At 40.8% G+C, this 21,253-nt stretch overlaps 1 protein-coding gene and 1 long non-coding RNA gene across 7 annotated transcripts in view; one reads left to right on the top strand and one right to left on the bottom strand.

Annotated features, from left to right (window-relative positions):
• Positions 1 to 12,159, bottom strand: part of LOC309651169 — a 63,255-nt gene extending 51,096 nt beyond the window's left edge. For 2 of the 3 annotated variants that reach the window (XR_014257953.1, XR_014257954.1), the window contains exon 1: positions 11,659 to 12,159. This is a non-coding gene — a long non-coding RNA (uncharacterized lncRNA). The remainder of the gene's footprint in view (positions 1 to 11,658) is intronic. The other variant, XR_014257955.1, reaches the window with a different exon arrangement.
• A 77-nt stretch (positions 12,160 to 12,236) lies between these two features.
• The window catches only part of METTL16 (methyltransferase 16, RNA N6-adenosine), a 57,531-nt gene continuing 48,514 nt past the window's right edge, over positions 12,237 to 21,253 (top strand). For 2 of the 4 annotated variants that reach the window (XM_082443519.1, XM_082443516.1), the window contains exons 1-2: positions 12,237 to 12,383; positions 16,371 to 16,498. In XM_082443519.1, coding sequence (XP_082299645.1) covers positions 16,371 to 16,498 — 128 coding nt within the window. In that variant the 5' untranslated portion in view covers positions 12,237 to 12,383. Of the gene's footprint in view, positions 12,384 to 16,370; positions 16,499 to 19,975; positions 20,047 to 21,253 lie in introns of those variants that run through there. The other 2 variants (XM_082443517.1, XM_082443518.1) reach the window with 2 other exon arrangements.

Below are 21,253 nucleotides of genomic sequence, written 5' to 3'. Positions count from 1 at the left end.
AGGGGTATGGGGTTTCTTTTGGGGGTGATGAAAATGTTCTGGTAATGGCTGCACAACATTGTGAATATACTAAAACTGAATTGCATTCTTTAAAAAGGTCAAATAGTTTTTGTTATGTAAATTCTATTTCAATAAGGATACATTGTTATAACAGAACACACAATTCGAACTGCCTTAAACAATTAAAAGAGATGTGTTTTGAGTTGAATGTATTTAAAAACAAATACAACCCAATGTGCATGTTTTCCTTCCACTCTTCCGGGACCTAAAATCCACTTTGCTCCAAGACCCTTGCTCACAAGCCCTGCAGAGGTGCTGGGTAGGACAGCACATGGTAGAGGTAAATAGATGCCTGAGAGCCAGACAGTTGGGGTTCGAGCTCTGGTTCCACCACTAACTTACTGCAGGACCTTCTGAAGAATTCTTAATCGAAGTCTTAGTTTCTTCATCACTACAATGGGGTAATAACAGTCCCCATCTTATCCTGTGGTTGTGAAGATTAGAGGAGAGAACGTCTTTGAGCCCCAGGCACAGTGCCTGGCCCATAATAAACACTTAGATCAGCCGTTTACTATTAGCATTGGACAACCCCCTGAACACGGATGTTTGGGAACGCCCCTCCAGCTCCCAGAGTGAGCGATATTGTTAAGCCTCATGAAGCAGAGCGGGTAGGAGAGGATTTCAGGGAAAAGCATTATTAGCGCATCTTTTTTGAGCGCTCACTCGGTTGCAGCTTCTAAGGCCCTTCCGCGCGTGAGCTCGGCTCCCTACCCACCTCGCCTGTGCCCCCGGCCCCGTCCCAGGAAGAGATGAGCCGGGGACCAGGGATGCGGGTGGCCGCGGCCCCGTCCCAGCTGCAGGGAGGAGGCTGGCGCGGGGCTGAGAGTTGGGGCAGTAGTCTGCGGCTTCAGCCGGATCCCGGCCCGGGGAGAAGCAGCAGCCCGCGCCGGGAGCAGCGCGGAGCTGCCGCCGAGGAAGGCCGCGCTGAAGGGCCCGAGGGAGGCGGGGACCAAAAGGACCAGGGGCTGAGGGGGCGGGAATCAGGGGATGGGAGGGCGCGGGGGCGAAGGGCGCAGGGACCCGGGGGCGCGGGAGGCGGGGGGCCTGAGGAACCTGGGACCTGAAGGAAGGCGGGGGTGGGCTAGGGGGTCGCGGGAACCAAAGGGGCGTCGTAATCCGCCCGGCGCCGCCCCCACGAAACGCCCTTGACCGTGCTCTGCGCCCTTCCCCTTACAGCCCACATTCTGGGCTCCGTGCTAACCCTCCCTGTTCACAGGGCTCTGGTTACTCACTTTGTATCCTCCACTACTCTGAGCTTGTTTTCGAAGTTGCTTTTATTTCGTTTTAAACAGTGGACAAAGGATCCAAACTGTGTCCCTCTCCTGGGCTCCAGCAGAGACCTCTGGGCTCCTTGAGAGCAGGGCTGGTTTTTTATCTCTACATCCCCAGTGCCTGGCACATGGTAGCCTCTCGGTAGATGGTGGGTGAATACATAATGAATGGTTGTGTGATTGAACTGCCTTTCTTGGGACCCAGATCACAGCCCTGGGATTCTAGAAGCAGAAGTGGAGGGATGGGGCGGGGGCTGGGGTGGAGGCTGGCTCAGGAATACTAATATTTACTACAATCCCTTATGTGAATGTATTGGTGGACAATGTCAGAACACGCTCATTGCTCTTCCCTCTTCTGAGCCTCACACTATCCTTGGAAGTAGATGTGGCTAATGCTGTTCTCATTTTACAGGTGAGAAAACAGGTTCAGAGCTAGATGTTATGTAGAACCCAGCCTTGCCTGCTTTCTGAGGCCAGCCTTCCTGGAACTCCTGCACCAGGCTTGTAGCTACTGATGCCAGGAGGGCTGGCATTTCTCCTGCTTTTCCTTTTGCCTGCTGCAGTATTCAGGGCTACAGGGTGCAAAGGGAGCGCGCTGGACTGGTGATTATAGTCAATAGTAGGTGAACTGTTGGTAAAGGTATTGAAATAGAGAGAGCAATGTTGTCGTCTAATACCAGTCCAAGTTTGATTCAATGCCAACCCTTTACGGGGCTATGTACTTGGGGAGGAGTGCAGGCCGATGAATGAGACACAGGACTTGCACTCGGGGAGCCAAAACTTGGTAGGACATTAGCTTTATATATATAGGATATTCAGGAGTTCATGAGGTTTATCTAAAAACAGCGATTCTCAACCAGATGTACACAGTATACCTGTGGAGATTTTTAAGAATACCTATGCAAAATACTGATATCAGAACCCCACCTCAGACCTACTGGGTTAGAATTTCCTGGAGTGGGATCAAAGCACGTGGATTTTTAAAAAAGCTTTCCCTGGAGGGCTTCCCTGGTGGCACAGTGGTTGAGAATCTGCCTGCTAATGCAGGAGACACGGGTTTGAGCCCTGGTCTGGGAAGATCCCACATGCCATGGAGCAACTAGGCCCGTGAGCCACAACTACTGAGCCTGCGCGTCTGGAGCCTGTGCTCCGCAACAAGAGAGGCTGCGACAGTGAGAGGCCCGCGCACCGCGATGAAGAGTGGCCCCCGCTTGCCGCAACTAGAGAAAGCCCTAGCACAGAAACGAAGACCCAACATAGCAATCAATCAATTAATCAATCAATCTTTAAAAAAAAAAAAAAAAAAGCTTTCCCTGGATTCTGATGTGCACTCCTCGTTTAGACCTGTTGCTCTAATTCAAAATTGTTGTTAAAAAAAAAGATACAGGGAATTCCCTGGCGGTCCAGTGGTTAGGACTCTGTATTTCCACTGCGGGGGGCCTGGGTTCGAGCCCTGGTGGGGGAATCAAAATCCTGCAAGTCTTGCATTGCGGCCAAAAATAATAATAATAATAAAAGATACAAATGAACTTATATACAAAATAAATAGACCCACAGACATAGAAAACAAACTTACGGTTACCAAGGGGGAAAGAAGAGGGAGGGATATATTAGGAGTCTGGGATTAACATATACACACTACTATATGTAAAATTTATAATCCACAAGGACCTACTGTATAGCACAGAGAACTGTACTTGATGTTTTGTAATAACCTGTAAGGAAGAAGAATCTGAAAAAGAATACATATATAGATGTATGTATAACTGAATCACTTTGCTGTACATTTGAAACTAGCACAACATTGTAAATCAACTGTACTTCAATAAAAAATAAAAATAAAAGAGAAAAAAACTCTCTCAACCAGAGAAAAAACATAAACAAACAAAATTGTTGTTAAGTGTGGACCAGTAAGAGAAGCACACAAATAGCTATAACAGGGAAAATAGAGGTAAGCACTTCATAAAGTGACAAACCAAGTACTATGGAGTTTAAAAGGAGGGAGAAGTCACATGTGCATGGAGGAATCAGGGTAAAGGGGCAATGTGTGATGCGATATAAAGTATGTGCAGGATATGGACCAGCAGAAATTGTGGGAAGGAGAAGAGGAGGACATTTCAGGAAGAGGGAGGACATTTCAGCTTGAGCAAAAGAAAGGAAGAAAAGAACATGAAGTGTGTTCAGGGACCAGGTCATAGTGAATTCAGCTGGAGGGTGGGTAAACATGGGAGGAAAAGGAAGAGTGGGAATCTGTGGTGAATTTCTTGTATGCTGAGGTGAAGTCTTATTAAATATAAATGGAAGAGTCAATATTGTAGAGATGCCAATCCTCTCAAAATTGATCTATCTATTTAATGTAATACCAATAAAAAAATCCCAAAAGGATTTTTGTAGAAAACTTAATAAAATGGTCCTGGAGTTTAGTTGGAAGCATAAACATGTGAGAAGAGTCAGGCAACAGAAAGCTACAATAATTAAAACAAATGCGTACATGTGTAGAAATAGGCAGACAGATCAATGTGACAAGTCTAGAAGTAAGCCCAAGCATATGTGGGAACTACATAATTGTCCAAGAGGACAATTCAAATCAGTGAGTTAAAAATTGTATTCAGATGAAATATTGTGAATGAATTTAAGTCACAAAAAGATATACTGTATGATTCCACTTATATAAGCTATCTGAAATACTCAAATTCATAGAAACAGAAAGTAGAATGGTGGTTACCAGGGCCTGGGGGACGGGAAAAGGAGATGCTGTTTAATGGATATAGGGTTTTCATTTTTTAAGTTGAAAAAGTTCCAAAGATCTGTTTCACAACAATGCTCAATGTTAACACTACTGAACTGTACACTTAAAATAGTTAAGATGGTAGATTTTATGTTATGTGTATTTAACCACACACACAAAAATTTTTATGTGTGTGGTTAGATACATAACATCCAGCTAGCCATTTGGAAAAGATCCATACCACACTAGATTCTAGATAGATTAATGACAGCAATTGTGTGGACTTCCCCAGTGGCCCAGTGGTGAAGACTCCGCGCTTCCACTGCAGTGGGCACGGGTCCGATACCTGATCAGGGAACTAAGATCCCACATGCCGCACAGCATGGCCAAAAGAAAAAAGCAACTGTGAATATTTAAAGAAAAATTAACACCAATCCTCTTCCAACTCTTCCAAAAAATTGAAGGGGAGGGAATACTTCCAAACTCATTCTATGAGGCCAGCATTACCCTAATACCACAACAAGACAAAGATACCGTAATAAAAGAAAAGTACAGATCCCTTATGAACACTGATGTAAAAATCTTCAACAAAATACTAGCAAACTGAATTCAATAGTATATTAAAAAGATTATACACCATGACCAAGTGGGTCTATTCTTGGAATGCAAGGATGGTTTAACATACAAAAGTCAATCAAATAATACTCCACATTAACAGAATGAAGGGAAAAAAACGCATGATCTTCTCAATTGATGAGGAAAAAGCATTTGACAAGGTTTAGCACAATTTCTTTTTTTTTTTTTTAGAAATACTCATTAACTTTTTTTTTTTAATTTTTATTTATTTATCTATTTTATTTTTGGCTGTGTTGGGTCTTCGTTTCTGCGCGAGGGCTTTCTCCAGTTGCGGCAAGAGGGGGCCACTCTTCACCGCGGTGCTCGGGCCTCTCACCGTCGCGGCCCCTCCTGCTGCGGAGCACAGGCTCCAGACGCGCAGGCTCAGCAGTTGTGGCTCACGGGCCCAGCCGCTCCGCGGCATGCGGGATCCTCCCAGACCAGGGCTCGAGCCCGTGTCCCCTGCACCGGCAGGCAGACTCCCAACCACTGCGCCACCAGGGAAGCCCTAGCACAATTTCTTGATAAAAACATTTAACATACTAGGAATAGAAGCAAATTACCTCAACATGATAAGGGCTATATATGAAAAACCCACAGCTAATGTCGTCTTCAGTGGTGAAAGACCAAAAGCTTTTTCTTTAAGATTAGCAGCAAGACAAGGATGCTTGCTTTTGCCACTTCTATTCAACATCATATTGGAAGTTCTAACTAGAACCATTAGGCAAGAAAAATAAATAAAAAGCATCCACATTGGAAAGAAAATATAAAATGATCTCTGTTCACAGATGACATGATCTTATACATAGAAAACCCTAAAGAATCCACAAAACACACATACACACACACAAACCCACAAAAAGAGCTGTTAAAAACTAAAAAATTCAGCAGTTACAGGATGCAAAATCAACCCACGAAAATCAGTTGCATTTCTAGAGACTAACAATGAAGAATCCAAAAAGGAAATTTAGAAAAAAACTCCAGGGACTTCCCTGGTGGTCCAGTGGTTAAGAATCCGTCTTCCAATGCAGGGGACTTGGATTCAGTCCCTGGTCAGGGAACTAAGATTCCACATGCCACGGGGCAACTAAGCCCACGCGCTGAAACTTCTGAGCCCGCGCACCCTGGAGCCCGCCCGCCACAACTAGAGAGAAGCCCACTCAGGGCAATGAAGAGTTCGCTCGCCGCAACGAAAGATCCCGCGTGCTGCAACTAAGACCTAAGGCAGCCAAATAAATAAATTAATTTAAAAAAAAATTTTTAAAAACCCTCCATTTACAATAGTATCAAAGAGAATAAAATACTTATGAATAAACATAATGAAGGAGGCTCTATTTGTTTGCTAAGGCTGCCATAAAAAAATACCATTGACTAGGTGGCTTAAACAACAGAGATTTATTTTTTCACACTTCTGGAGGCTAGAAGCCCAAGATCAAGCTGTCAGCAGTTTTGATTTCTTCTGAGGCCTCTTTCTTTTGCTCACAGATGGCGTTCTTGCTGTGTCCTTTCATGGTCCCTCTGTCTGTATTATCTGTGCCCTAATCTCCTCTCCTTATAAGGACACCAGTCACATTGGATTAGGGTCTACCCTAACAATTTGACTTGGTGTGGCCTTTTATTTTTATTTTTTTAAATTTTTATTTTGTCTGCACCGCGTGGCTTGCGTGATCTTAGTTCCCCGACCAGGGATTGAACCCAGGGTCACGGCAGTGAAAGCACCGAGTCCTAACCACTGGACTGCCAGGGAATTCCCTGGCGTGGCCTTTTAAAATTCATTCAGTTTGGTACACAGTAAACTCTTTCAATATGAAGGCTTGTATCTTTCTCAGATTTAGGACATTTTCTTCCATTATTCTTTTATTCTCTCTGTTATCACCTTCTGGAACTGCTACTAAACAGAGTTGGAGCTTCCGGATATAGCTTCTAAATCTCTTTTATCTCATATTATCCAACTTTGCTTCCCCTCCAAACTGTCTTTTCCTGCATGAGCTTTCAGGATGTGGTTTTTTTGACAAGCCTGATTTTGTCTTCTTTTCAGGTTATTTTTATTATTTAGAATCTATTTTTAAATTATACAAATGTATATCGATTCATTATCATTGTAAAACACTTAATGCAGAAAAAAATTTAAACTCTCACACCCCACCTCTATCATTCCAACTCAGTTTCCCCAAAGTAACCACTGTTATCAGTTTAGGGTTTTCCCCTTCAGATCTTGTCCTATGGCTACATTTACATGTTTACATTTTCATATTGAAATATGTTTTGTTTTTGCTTTATATAAACGGTTTCAAACTGAAACTACTGTCTCACAATTTCCTTTTACCTTATTCTGTATCTTGGAGATTTTCCATGTCAGTAGATATTTATTTATTTTTAACACCTACATAGCATTTCATAATACAGATGTACCATAACTTATTTGCTCATTCCTGTACTGAGGAGTATTTACACTGTTCCTCTTTTTTTCTATTTTATAAATAATGTAACAATGAACATCTTTTTTTTTTTTTTTTTAACAATGAACATCTTTATACCTACCTCAACCTCACTGTAAATATGTATTTCTCTGGGACATAACTTAAAAATGGAATTGCTGGTTTGAAGAATATGTACACATTTATTTATTTTTCAGTATACCCTTAGTACAAGATTCAAAAGGTACAAAATCAATCATATTGAAAAGTAAGTCGGGCTTCCCTGGTGGCACAGTGGTTGAGAATCTGCCTGCCAATGCAGGGGACACAGGTTCGAGCCCTGGTCTGGGAAGGCCCCACACGCCGCGGAGCAACTAGGCCCGTGAGCCACAACTACTGAGCCTGCGCGTCTGGAGCCTGTGCTCCGCAACAAGACAGGCCGCGATAGTGACAGGCCCGCACACCGCGATGAAGAGTGGCCCCCAATCGCCGCAACTAGAGAAAGCCCTCGCACAGAAAACGAAGACCCAACACAGCCAAAAATTAATTAATTATTTTAAAAAAAATTAAAAAAAAAGAAAAGTAAGTCTCCTTCCAGCTCCTGTCTCCCAATCATCAGTTCTTCACTCCAGAAGCAATCACTGTTATCAGTTTCTTCCTTTCACGGATAGTCTAAAATTGTTCATTTTAGATTTTAATATATATTGCCACATGATCCTTCAAAAAAGGCAATTTATTTTTTCGTTTCCCTCATCCAGAGGTGAAGTCTATTTCCCCACTCCTTGCATTGGGTTGCCCTAGGCCTTAAGAGCTATTGTATCAATAGCTTACTTTCTCACTCTCTTGGAATGTTGCTGCCAAGTGAATAAACCCAGTCTATTCTACTGGAGGGTGAGAAACAATGTGAAGTAGAGATAAATACTCCAGATTAGGTTCCCTAGACCAGGGTTGGCAAACACTTTCTGTAAAGGACCATATAGTATGTATTTTTAGATTTGCATGCTATACGGTCTCTGTTGCAACTATTCAACTCTGCTGTTGTATTGTGAAAGCAGCCATAAAACAATATATGAATAATAAGGTGGGAACAGACTTGGCCCACCTGCAGTTCTTTGCTGACCCTTACCCTAAAACCAACCAGCCTGCCAACTGCCAGGCATGTGAGTAAGGTCATCCTAGACCATCCAAACCCCAGCACAACCCCCAGCAAATTGCAGACATCAGCTGAACCAGCCCAGACCAGAATAACTGTCCAGCACAGAACTGTAATAATGTCTGATGTTTAAAACCATTAAGTAGCCCCCAGCTAGCTCAGTCGGTAGAGCATGAGACTCTTAAAACCATTAAGTTTTAGGGTGGTTTGTTACACAGCAAAAGCTAACCAACACACTAACCCATACACTTTGCCATTATTGGATACTATTAATATTTTTATTTTTATTAATCTGATATATTAAAAATGATATATTATAGTTACTTTACTATGCCTTTCTATGGTTATGAATGCATTTGAGCATTTTTTCATATATGTTCATTGATCAACTATATATGCTCTTTTATGAATTTCCTTCATATCCAGTGCTCATTTTAACACTGAATTATTTTCTTGTTGATTTGTCATTTTCCGAGAATATATCTTGGATTTTAACACTTTGCTATATTTATTGCAAATATTTTCTCCCTGTTTGTTGTCTATTATTGTAGCATTTTTTATTATATTGAAGTTTTAAATTTTTATATAATCAAATTTAGCAAATATTTCCTTTATGGTTCTTGAGTTTTGTGTCGTCAGAAGGCCCTCCCTATTCTAAGCTTATAAAAGCATTCTCCTATATTCTTCTAACACTTCTATAGTTGATTTCATTGGTTTTTAATAAGTGTTCTGTTTATTATCCATATAAGATTTATTTTATATGTGATGTCATCTTAATTTTTTTCCAAGGGGGAAACATAATTACTAGCTATCCCTGCACACTTTGTTTTCCAGATAAATTTTAAAATCATCTGCATTTCTATATAAAAATCTCTTGGCATTTTAGTTGTTATTTCTATTTGTTTCCATTTTTTCAGAATGTCTTCCAATTTTCTGGTCTGTCAATGGCACTATTTCTGGGTTTTCAGTCCTATTTGGAATTTATATTTTTATTTTTTAAATTAATGTCTTCTGTTTTGTGGGACCTGGAACAGGAGGGAATGTAGTCAGATGTACATTCAGATCCAGCTCTTCCACCAGCTATTAAATTTTGAAATTTACTTTTCAGATTCTTGAAAGAATTCAGCATTATTTATAATAATGAAAAATATGGTGTCCTAAGTGTAAACATCGCTTGAGTAGCTCTCAGTTATATAAATGTAGTCATTTTTCTGAGATTAAGGCGTAGCTTTTGTGACTTAATTAAGGGAGCCATTAGAACTCTGATATATTAACTTGGTCCTTAAGCAGGAGCTGGATGAATTTACATAAGGAGGCCAGCATCTTCTGGGCTAGAAGGAACTGATACTCGATCATTGCTCCCTGAGACATGAAGCCAGAGAGACCTGTGGATGTTGACTGCCTGGCCCTGGCCAGAACAGTAGCAGGGAAGAGCAACATGGTCTTTGAAATAATTAACTTCAGTAAAGTGGGAATCCAGGCCCTCAAGAGTTGAGTTCAGCACAATAGGTGGCTGATGCTAAAAGCAGCTCTGGTAGGAGCTATGCAACATATTAGAATTAGCAGCATTACTTGCTGAATGTGCAGTATCAATTTCCTACTACAAAGAGGCAGCAAGAAGCAAAGTTTGTAACTGACTAATTGGACACCTATACTGTCCTTGCTGAGTGTGGAAACTGGACAGACTTCTACCAGATTAAATCCTTGGGTATTTGACAGTACGTCAGAGATATAAGCCCTAAGAGGCAGATGTTGAATATCTTATTAATCTATTTTGTGGAGTCTCTAGACAATTTCATTTTATGTAAAAAAAAAATTTTTTTTAAGGAGATGTATTTATCATTATACCACAGTTTTGGGAGCAGGCCAACCTATGTCCACCCAGAGGGAAATGAGTTTAAAAAATCTGTGGCACATCCATGCAATGGAATACTATGCACTTATTACAAAGAACGCTATAGAACTATATTAACTGAAGTAGGAGAACCCCCAAGACTTGCATTTTATGTGTGTGTGTATATATATATATATAATGCTATTACTACAAAAATTATTTAGTTATATATCCTTACGAATATATACAGGTCTAGAAGTAAGGTTATCAAACGTTGATGGTGATTGACTCTAGGGGGTGAGAGTTTAATTTTTGCTTTCTTTTTCATATTTTCCTATATTATTTAAATTTCTTACAAATTTTCTATAATGAACATGTTTTATCTTTATGAAATAATTTTCTAAAAATGGAAACTGACCACAGAAGTCATCAAGAATAATAATAATAATAGCTTACTATGAGCCAGAAACTACACTAAGTGTTTTACATGCATTATCTGATTTACTTCTCACAGCAACCCTACGAGAGAGATTTGCATATTGAACAAAGCAAGGCTTGAATAGTTTAAGTAAATTGCCCATAATCAAAGGGTTAGAAAGTGGTGGGAGCAGGATTAAAGCCCAAATTCCCTGGCTGCTATGGTCTCTCTGGTTTGACCCACAGAGGAAATGGAGCTGTTTGGAGCTAACAGAGAAATTCACCAGCATTTTACATACAATCCACTTTCAACTTTACCAGCCTTAACTTCAAGGCCATTTTCTCTTTTTACCTTTCCAGAAGTAAGCACTAAATACTGTAAAAATAAAAAGACACTACCAATTAAAGACATAAAACTTTCTGTAGTATTCTGTTACATCGGGGGACCCAGTGAACCATGCCTTCCAGTACTGGAAGGTACCCTGGCATAGGCCTCTACTCTTGAATTTGGGCTGGCCCTTTGACTTGCTTTAACCAACAGAACATGGTGAAAGCACCAGTCCTGAGGCTAAGCCTTAAGAAGGCCTACCAACTTCCACTTTTGTCTTTTTGGGAGTCCTAATCCAACATGTAAGAAATATGGCTTCTCTGCTGAAGAATTATGTAGAAAGGTCACATGGAGAGGGAGAGAATTTGAGACAACACGAAGAGAGAGGCCCAGTCATTCCCGCGGAACCAGCCCCCAGCTGATGCTACGACCTACAGCAAGGCTAGCAGAATGGCCGGGCTAATCCCAGCCCGGATTTCACAGTGAGCAAATAATATGGTTGTTGTTTTAAGCTATACATTTGGGGTGGTGGTTAAACAACAGATAATTAAAACACCTCCTCACCTCTTCTGGAGTGACAACTGGTACACTCAGTTCTGCATAAAGCTGAAGTCTCTACCCCTATCTCTCAACTGTATTACAACAGTTTGCCAGAAGCTTTCACATTAATTGCTAGGACATAGGGAAGCTTTTTTTTAAAGGAAAGAGGTACTAGGTAGGGGTCCAGAGGTTCAGCCTTTAGCCCTAGTTTTGTTACTAATTGTATGCCTTTTGAAAGTCATTTACCTTTTGGTCTCAATTGTACAACGGGGAGACTAATGCTCACACTACTTACCAGAGGAGGGTAAAAATTAGTATAACCGAGTTGAGAAGAAAAATGGAAAGCATTTAACATTGCTTCCAGCTCAAGAGGCAGGTGAGGAAATACGTGGATTTGATGTCATCTGGATGTAAGATCTTGAACAAACGACTTCATATTTCTGATCCCCAGTTCTTTCTCTGTAAATGAGACTACCCTGCCTCACCTCACAGGTTCATCTGTGATGATCAAGTGAGACATCGCACGAGGAGAGACCTGTTGCAGAATAAACGGTAATTGCCGCCGTGTAATCCAAAAACACCCCTCCCCCCCCTTCCCCGCGCAGCCATCCTTATATTCTTCGCCCAACCCCAGAGAATGTGATTTAGTAAATCTGGAGTGGGGCACAGAAGGCTACATATTTTTTTTTAATCTACATTTTTAAAAAACAATATCCCTAGCAGATTTAAAACCAGGCGTCCTACCCCAAAGAACTCTGCTTGCTACCACGCCCCCTCCCTCTGACGGAAGGAGCCGCCAAGTCCAGGTCTCGCGACAGTTTCTTCTTTCTTCAGAATCTGCTGCAGGTCGCGCGAGAATGGCTCGTCCAATCACGAGGCTGAATGGAGGCCCAAGATGGCGGCGCACTGGGAGCGTAACATTTGCGTTTCTAGGATCTTCAAGCTGCTGGTGGTTTAAGACTCTGGGGTTGTAGAGGCCCACACTAGACTAGTCGTCTGGAAGGAACTTAGACCTCAGAGGTGAGTCACTTAATATCTTTCACGCGGGTTGCGAGTTCACTTAACCTGTGTATCACCTAGGTTCCACATTCTCCTGTTCTGGGCCTGTGGGGTGCTGGCTTCGGGGTCTAGGGAGAGAGACCAGATGGTGTGTGTGTACATGTGCGTGCGCGTGCGGGGGTATATGTGTGTTGAGGTGGGTAGGAGGAATTGGCAAATAGAGTGGCGACTAGTAGTGAAGTAGGAAAGACCGGCGGGGCGGAGGAGGTTTAGAGAGATCCAAAACTGAGGCGGGAAGATAGTCTGAGTGGGTAATATGAGGACGTGGAAGGAGTGGAAGAGATGGAGAACTAGCAGTGGTCGAACTAGTGGAAAAAGCCGGATTTATGAGGGAAGGAGACGAGAGAAAACGGAGATTAGGATTGAAGTGGTAGGGATCTGTGCAGAAGGAATTCAAAGTTCTGAAAGCGGAATTTAGATTATTTTACAGACTTACGTATTAAGACACATGGTAGTTGAAGAGGATTATTAAGGGTCAGGAGAAACCAAGGAAATAGAAGCGTGGAGATGGGAAAGATCAAAGAAAGTAGAAGCGGAAGCTTAAGTGAAGATCTACTACTTTGGCTTTCTGGACTGACTCGGGTAACCGGAAGAAAAAGGTCCAGCCCTAGGCCTGAGCCTTTTAGAGACTTAAGAGGAGGACTGCTTATCAAGAATGAGGGTGCTGTGTTTCAATGTCCTGGACAGTGTAAAGAGTTACATCGTGCTTTCAATCAAAAAACACTTATTGCATGCCTGCTCTCCAGGCCCTACTTTAGGCTCTGGGATATCGCAGTGAATAATAAGATAGACAAAATATTTTCCCTCATGAAGCTTACTGGCAGGGCAGATTTTAAAAAAATAAGTAAAATATATGGAATGTCAGATGGGTAAGTTTTATGTAGAAGACTGAAACTACTAAGAGAGACAAGGAGTGTGTTCACTCACTGCTTATTTAAATGGAGGTACTCAGGAAAGGCATCAATGAGGAAGTGACATTTGATCAAAGACCTGAATAAGGTGTGAGGGTACCTTGTATGTTTGTATTTCTGAGGGAATAACAGTTTATGCAGACCAAACAGCAAGTACAAAAGCCGTGAGATAGGAGTGTGCCAGACTTGCTAGAGAAACAGCAAGGAGGCCAATGTGGCTAGAGCAGAATGAGCCAGGAAGAGAAAAGTAGGTTAGGTTAGAGAGAAGTGAGGAGTGACAATGCTGATGCCAGGGAAGAGCTGACACTCAGTTAAACTCTGAGGAATGGGATAGATTTAGCTAAGAACCCATCGCCTGTATTGGGAGCTTGGTTAGCAGAGAAGTGGCTTTATTGACTCATTGTGCATCTGTTCTGACCAGAAGGGTTGACTAATGAAGGAAATGAATCTATCATATTTGTAATTTAATTTGTCCATGTGTGTTCAGAGTGTTACGTGTGTGCACTGACATCAGGGTACACGCATGACACTCTGAACAGGGAGGAGAAAGTGGCAACAAATGAGTTTGGAGGGGTAGATTATGTGTGCCTTGTTAATTATTTTGGACTTTATCAGCCTAAAAGCTTTAGGAAGGCACTGAAGGGATTTACCAAGGAATGTTCAGTTTTGTATTGGGGCGGGAGGAGGGGGATGTCGTTGCTGGGGTGAAGTGGATTGCTGGGGCAGGAGTGGTTAGAGAGGGCTTCCCTGGTGGCACAGTGGTTAAGAATCTGCCTGCCAATGCAGGGGACACGGGTTCGAGCCCTGGTCCGGGAAGATCCCACATGCCGTGGAGCAACTAAGCCCATGCGCCACAACTATCGAGCCTGTGCTCTAGAGCCTGTGAGCCACAACTACTGAAGCCCGTGTGCCTAGAGCCCGAGCTCTGCAACAAGAGAAGCCACCGCAATGAGAAGCCTGTGCACCGCAGCGAAGAGTGGCCTCCGCTCACCGCAACTAGAGAAACCCCGCGTGCAGCAACAAAGACCCAACGCAGCCAAAAAAAAGAGTGGTTAGAGAGACATCAGTTAGAGGCTATTGTAGTCATCCAAGAAAAAGATGATTATGGTCTGTGGCCTAAAGATATGGAGTTGTGAAGGGCGGAAAATGGATAGGGTCAAGAAATAATTAGGAGATGGAGAATAATCAGGACATGGTGTGTTTGGGATGAGGGAGGCAGGGTGGAAAACGTGCTAAAGATTTCTCGCTTTTGTGCCACAAGGAAGATAGTGGTATCATTCAGCAAAATAGGGAAGATTAGAAGAGGACCAGTTTGGGGTGGGTAGAAATGTTTTAATTTTGGACATGTTGTGCATGAAGTACTTTGGAGCCTTTCAAGTGAGTAGTCTCGTGGGCAGTTAGATGCATGATTTGGAACATCTCGACAATTCTTTTCTGAACATGGTTATTAAGCTTCCAGTGTGGAAAGCTGTCAAAAACCTTCTGAGTATTAACAGATTTATTACCATGTAAAGTTACATCTCTAACAAAGCCTGCAAAGGAACGGTACTTACTGCTAAGAGACTTTACAATAGCGGATATGACTGAACTGGGGAGATAAGGGAAGGAAAGACCTTCCTGAAGAAGAAATGCTTGAACTGTGGTAGTAAGGATGAGTAGGAATTCATCAGGTGAAGAGGGGGAGGAAAGAACATTATAGACAAAAGGAGTAACCTGGGTAAAGACCCTATTGCCAGAGTGGAGGGAAAGAAAGAAGAGCAATGGGTGAGACTTAAGCTGATGGTGAAAAAATAGGTAAGGCCACACCATGCTGGGTCTTATATGTATGCTGAAGTAATGAAGTGTGGGCTCATGGAGGCCAAATAAGAGGCTGTATGGGCTTCCCTGGTGGCGCAGTGGTTAAGAATCCACCTGCCAATGCAGGACCACTGTAAAAACTAACCTCTGACTATAATATTCTTGGCTGTAGATTATGTTGCCTTCTGCCACTTTGATGCATTTAAAGGAGTAGTTTCCAATTTTCTTCCCTTGGTTTAAAAGAAAAAGATTCATCATATGTTGCATACATTTTAAAAAATTGTGGTAAAATACACATAACATAAAATTTACAGTTTTAACCATTTTTAAGTATACCATTCAGTGGCTTTAGGTATATTCACAGTGTTGTGCAACCATCACTACTGTCCATTTCTAGAAATTTTTCATCATCCTAAACAGAAGCCATGTACCATTAAACAGTAATTCACCATTCCACTCTCCTCCCAACCCCTAACTTCTAGTTTACTCTCTGTCTGTATGAATTTGCCTATTGTTGGCACTTCATATAAGTGGAATAATATAGTATTTGTGCTTTAGTGTGTGGCTTGTTTCCCTTAGCATAATGTTTTTAAGGTTCATACATGTTGTAGCATGTGTCAGAATTTCATCCCTTTTTAGGGCTGAATAATATTCCATTTTATGTATATCCCACATTTTGTTTATTTATCTGCTTGTGGACACTTGGGGTTGCTTCCACCTTTTGACTATTGTGAATAATGCTGCTGTGAACATTGTAAGTATCTGTTCGAATCTCTGCTTTCAGTTCTTTTGGATCTATACCTAGGAGTGGAATTGCTGGGTCATATGGTAATGTTTAACTTTTTAAAGAACCACCAAACTTTTCCACAGCAGTCATACCATCTTCGTTCCCACCTGCAATGCCTGAGGGCTCCAGTTTCTTTACATACTCGCCAATACTTGTTATTTTCTTTCTTTCTTTCTTTTTTTTTTTTTTTTTAAATAATTGCCATCCTAATGGGTATGAAGTGATATCTTATTGTGGTTTTGACTTGCATTTCCGTAATGACTAATGATGTTGAGCATCTTTTCATGTGCTTATTTGTTGTTGCACATTTTCAAAATATAACTTCTTTTTTCTCACTTGGTTGGCAAAGATGTATTGGCTGTAACTGTTGACTTGGCAACCACAGCTTTTCCTGTTGACTTTTTTTAACTAAATGTGCGATTCCTCCCCCCCACCCTTTTTTTCTTTTTAAAGATGGCTCTGAGTAAATCAATGCATGCAAGAAATAGATACAAGGACAAACCTCCTGACTTTGCATATCTGGCTTCCAAATATCCAGATTTTCAGCAGCATGTTCAGATAAATCTGAATGGAAGAGTGAGGTAGGTAACAGGTGAAGAATTCTTTTTTTTTTTTTTTTTTTTTTTTTTTTTTTTTTTTTTTTAAAGAATTCCTTTTTTTTAATAGTAATCTTTTATTTATTTATTTATTTATTATATTTATTTTTGGGTGTGTTGGGTCTTCGTTTCTGTGCGAGGGCTTCCTCTAGTTGCGGCAAGCGGGGGCCACCCTTCATCGTGGTGCGCGGGCCTCTCACTGTCGCGGCCTCTCTTGTTGCCGAGCACAGGCTCCAGACGCGCAGGCTCAGTAGTTGCGGCTCACGGGCCTAGTTGCTCCGTGGCATGTGGGATCTTCCCAGACCAGGGCTCGAACCCGTGTCCCCTGCATTGGCAGGCGGATTCTCAACCACTGTGCCACCTGGGAAGCCCCAAGAATTCTTGATACAGTATTATTCTAGTGTCATTTGAATGGACACAGCATAGTGGAAAGCATACTGGACTGATAGTAGACCTGAATACTAATTCTAGACATTTCCTTAAACTTCTCCTCTGACCTTGGACAAATCACTTAACTTCTCTTGGTTTTAGCGTTTTAACCTATAAAATCAGAAGGTTGGACCAAATGCTTTTAAGTTTCCTTCTGGCTAAAAAAAACAAAAAACAAAAAAAAATTTCTTGATGTCCAAATTATTGCTTACCTAACAGAGATCCCAGAGTGCCTGCAGAAACCTTAGGATTGTACTCTAAAACTTGGTGACTGGTGAGGGTCTAAAGTCCTTATTTTAAGTGTGTGTTTATTTTGATGTGAGGTAGGAAAATAATAACCAGGATATAAAAACTGATTTCACTTCATTATTACTTAGAATGTCACTAAATTTGAGTTTAAAAGTTAATTATTAAAAATTAAGAAAATAATAGTATGACGCTTCAGGAAATGGCAAGGATTATGATAGTGGTATGGTAATAACGGATGTTTGTGTTATACCCTTGAGAAGGGGATCTTTGACTGCCATCCTAAACTCTATGTGAGTTACAGAGGGGATGGGAAATTTCAAGCCTGCCTGGGGAAAATGTGGGTGATTCACCTGTGGGGAGGAGGAAGAGCAGGATTTGTGGAGCAGTGGGAAGGTCGGGAATAATAGGGTCAGAGGGCTTGAGGCATTTTGTTGACCTCATCCTTCCTCCTGGCAGACTTCTTGTAGAACTGGAGGCCCTAGGCCAGGACTTAACCTGGGGGCCAAGGTACCCTAGAAATCCTAAAACTTAAAAAATATATATATAATGCATATTTATTTACATTCATTTTTCTGGGAGATAATCCTTGGTTTTCACCAGATTCTCAGAGAGATTTGTGACCCCCACCAATACACAAAGGTTAAGTCAAATGCCCTAGAACTGTGATTTCCAGGCTTTATTGTCTATTCCACTCAGTAAAAAGTTGAGCACAGCTCCATGTATGAATGCTTGTATTACTTACCATGTTACTATATTAAACACATTAGAAAACATACTTCAAACTGGAAATTAAAAATATATTTAAATAAGAGTTCTAATATTTTCTTTGCATACTCTATAAAGATTCATCTTTGGCACCTTACTTTGGAGATCACCCCAGAGATACTGAATTGGTGTTTCACTTTGTTTAGATCATCTCTACCATTTTTCTTAAACCTTTGTTTCATAGTTATGTATGTGGATGTTATTTATCCTGGTAGCTTTAGAGCAGATACAGTTTTGTTATTCTTTGTTTCCTCTCTACACTTATTTTTGTACTTAATTATTTAACAAATATCTGTTGATTAACCATTTTGCTCTAAGTTCCGGGAGAGCCATAATAAACAAGAAAGACTTAGTCACTGCCATATTTGGAGTAAACACACTAGTGGAGGAAGTGGACAAATAAACAAGCAGTTAGCCTTTCAGTGTGGCAGAACCTGTGGAGTATACAGTGGAATCGCACAGAAGGAAGACCTGACCCCAGCTTTGGGATTTAGAGAATGATTTGAAACAGATACGGTGTCTTAGCTGTGTTCTGAAGAATGAGTCTGAGTTAGCCAGGTAGAAAGAAGAATGTTACAGGCAGAGGGAGTAGCGTGTGCAAAGAGCACGGAGTAGTGGGGGACTGGAAAAGTTGAGCGTGCCTCGGGTGTGGTGGACAAATGACAGAAGGTGAGGCTGGGAGGATGATGCTTGCAGTACTTGATAAGGGCCAGTGAGGAGTTTGGAATTTATCTTAGGGACATGTGCAGAGAGTTCTTGTGTCTTCAGAATTACTCATCCCCAGCCTTATGCACTAAAGTTTTAAAGCAGGGAAATAACATTCAGAATTGTGTTTAGACAGGTGACAGGTGTATTCTAGGAGCATTGTAGAAGATGGATTGCAGGGAGAATTAAGACTGAAAGTATAGGCAAGTAAGTAGGAAATGGTTTTAGTAATCTACATTAGACATATTGGTGGCTTAACTAGGTAGAGGGAGGAGGGATAGAAATCACTGGATGAATTTGAGAGAAATTCATGAATATAATTAGCAGGACACAGTAGAAATTAAGTATGAACCAAGTATGGTGCTTGGTATTCCAACTTAGCAAGAGATTAGGTGGTAGTGCCATTTACTGCAGCAAGGAACAAGGGGGAATGAGCTGGTTGGGGGGGAGATGATATATTTTCAGTTTGGGGCATACTGAATCTGAGAAGTCTATGTGCAATTGAAAATGGAAGTCAAAAGAGAAGGACACAGCGGTGGTGTGGGAGTGGTATTAGTGAAGGCCTTGAGTCTTTGAACTGAATACTGAAGGATGAATAGAAGGGGGAAAAGAGTTCCAAGTATAGAGAACAGAATTTTTTGAAAGGCCTGGTAAGTTTGCAGAACTGCATGTAGATGGGGATGAAGTGGATATAGAATAACAGCTTAGGGAATAGTAGGAGATGAGACTGAAAGGAAAACAAAGAACAGGTCACAAAGAGCCTTTCATAGCTCTTAGCTCATGCAAAGTAGAATGGACTTAATTGCTCAGACTTTGAGGAACCAGAGGAAGATTTTTAGGATGGTTAGGATTTTTAAGATGACTTAAGATTTATATTTTTTAAGAAAAATCACTCAGAGCAGACCAAACAGATCTGTTATTACAACATATCTGAATGGCTTAAGGGTGTCTGACAAGTAATAGACATTCAATAAATATTTGTCGAATGCATGAGAATAATTCTTCTATAAAATCTAACTGTATGCCATTTACAGATGGCATACCTAAAACAAAATTGCAGATAAATAAAAAATAAAGGGATGGGCAAAAATATACTAAACAAATGAGAGTTCCCTCCAAATTAAAAAAAAGTAAGATAGAAGGCAAAAAAAGCCTCAAATTAGAAAAAGAAGACTAGTTTGTATTGACAAAAGAAATAACGTTAAATGAAGACTTAAAAAAAGACTTTTAGCATGTTGAAAAATGTAACATAAGAAATATCTTTTAAAAAGTGATATAATTCAGAGACATTTTTTCTTTGTCTTTCCAACCAAGTAGAGAAAAATAAACAGAACAATGGCCTTAGGGACTTTCAGAGGATCAGTGAATGCTTCAAAGACAATTAGGTAAATATACTCTTTGTGTATGTTCTTTTTCTTGGGGAGATAGGGTTTAAAGCTTTAACCTATAATTTGAACTTCAGTTTTAAAAGAGTAGTTGACCCAAAAAAGGTTAAGTACTGCTGATAAAGAGCCTAAATAATATAATCAGTGAGTTTGATTTAGTGATATATTTTGAACTTTTAATCTATAAATATGAATGCACATTCTTTTTTTTTAAATTGATACTGCATTCCTTTATTTTATTATTTTCTTTATTTTTTGGCTGCTACGCAGCATGTGGGATCTTAGTTTCGCAACCAGGGATCAAATCTGCGCCCCCTGCATTTGAAGCGCAGAGTCTTAACCACTGGACCTCCAGGGAAGTCCCACACATTCTTTTTAAATAGCTTGCACAGGCTTATAACACTAAGAAGTGACTGAGTTGGAACTCTCTCTGGCTCAGTCTATTGCTTCCCTTATTTATTTAGAGTTAATAAGATTAGAAGGAAAAAGAATTACAATTTTACAGATAGCTTGATTATTGTCTACCTGAAAAAACATTTGAGAATCACCTAAAAATATTCAAATGATTGCTGAATAAAACATACATATAAATATTTTTAAATGTATATAAATAAATAGAAAATTGATAGGTTTCCAGATACTAGTTGGAAAATATAGTTGCAATAAAAGATCCCATCCACAATAACAAAGAGGAATAGGCAGAAACTTGGCAAAGAAATATGTTAAGATCTATGTGGATAAAGCAACAGAATTACCCTCAGGGGTCTAGGGGAGACAATGAATCTAGGGACACCGTGTGTTTCTGGATGGGGAGGCTCAGTATAGTTAATATGTCGATTCTTCCCCAAATCAAAATCCTTCTAAGGTTTTTGGCAGAGAAAGCGACATAATGTTTCTTCTGTTCAAAGAAAAGATACTCAAAACAAATGTTATAAGTGGGTGATGGCAAGGTGAAGGGGTGTAAACTTTCCCAGATGGGTATTTAAATATATTGTGAAGTTTGAGTAATTAAAACATTAGCCCAGTAGTGCCACAAGAATGGGCCATCAGTTGTCTGGCACAAAGTGGCATTCAAGTCTCAACAGCATGTGCACATTAAATAGGGTGATTCCAGCCTGCATTCTACTCAGTAGTATACCTCCCAGAGGGAGTGTAGAGTGGACAGGGTGAATCTTCCTTTCTTGATCAGTCTTGACTCCTGTGTGTT

Source organism: Balaenoptera physalus, assembly GCF_965194825.1.
Source record: "Balaenoptera physalus genome assembly, chromosome: 20".
Lineage (NCBI taxonomy): Eukaryota > Metazoa > Chordata > Mammalia > Artiodactyla > Balaenopteridae > Balaenoptera > Balaenoptera physalus.
Note: the sequence above shows the minus strand (reverse complement) of the source record. Positions and strands in the feature narration are given on the sequence as shown.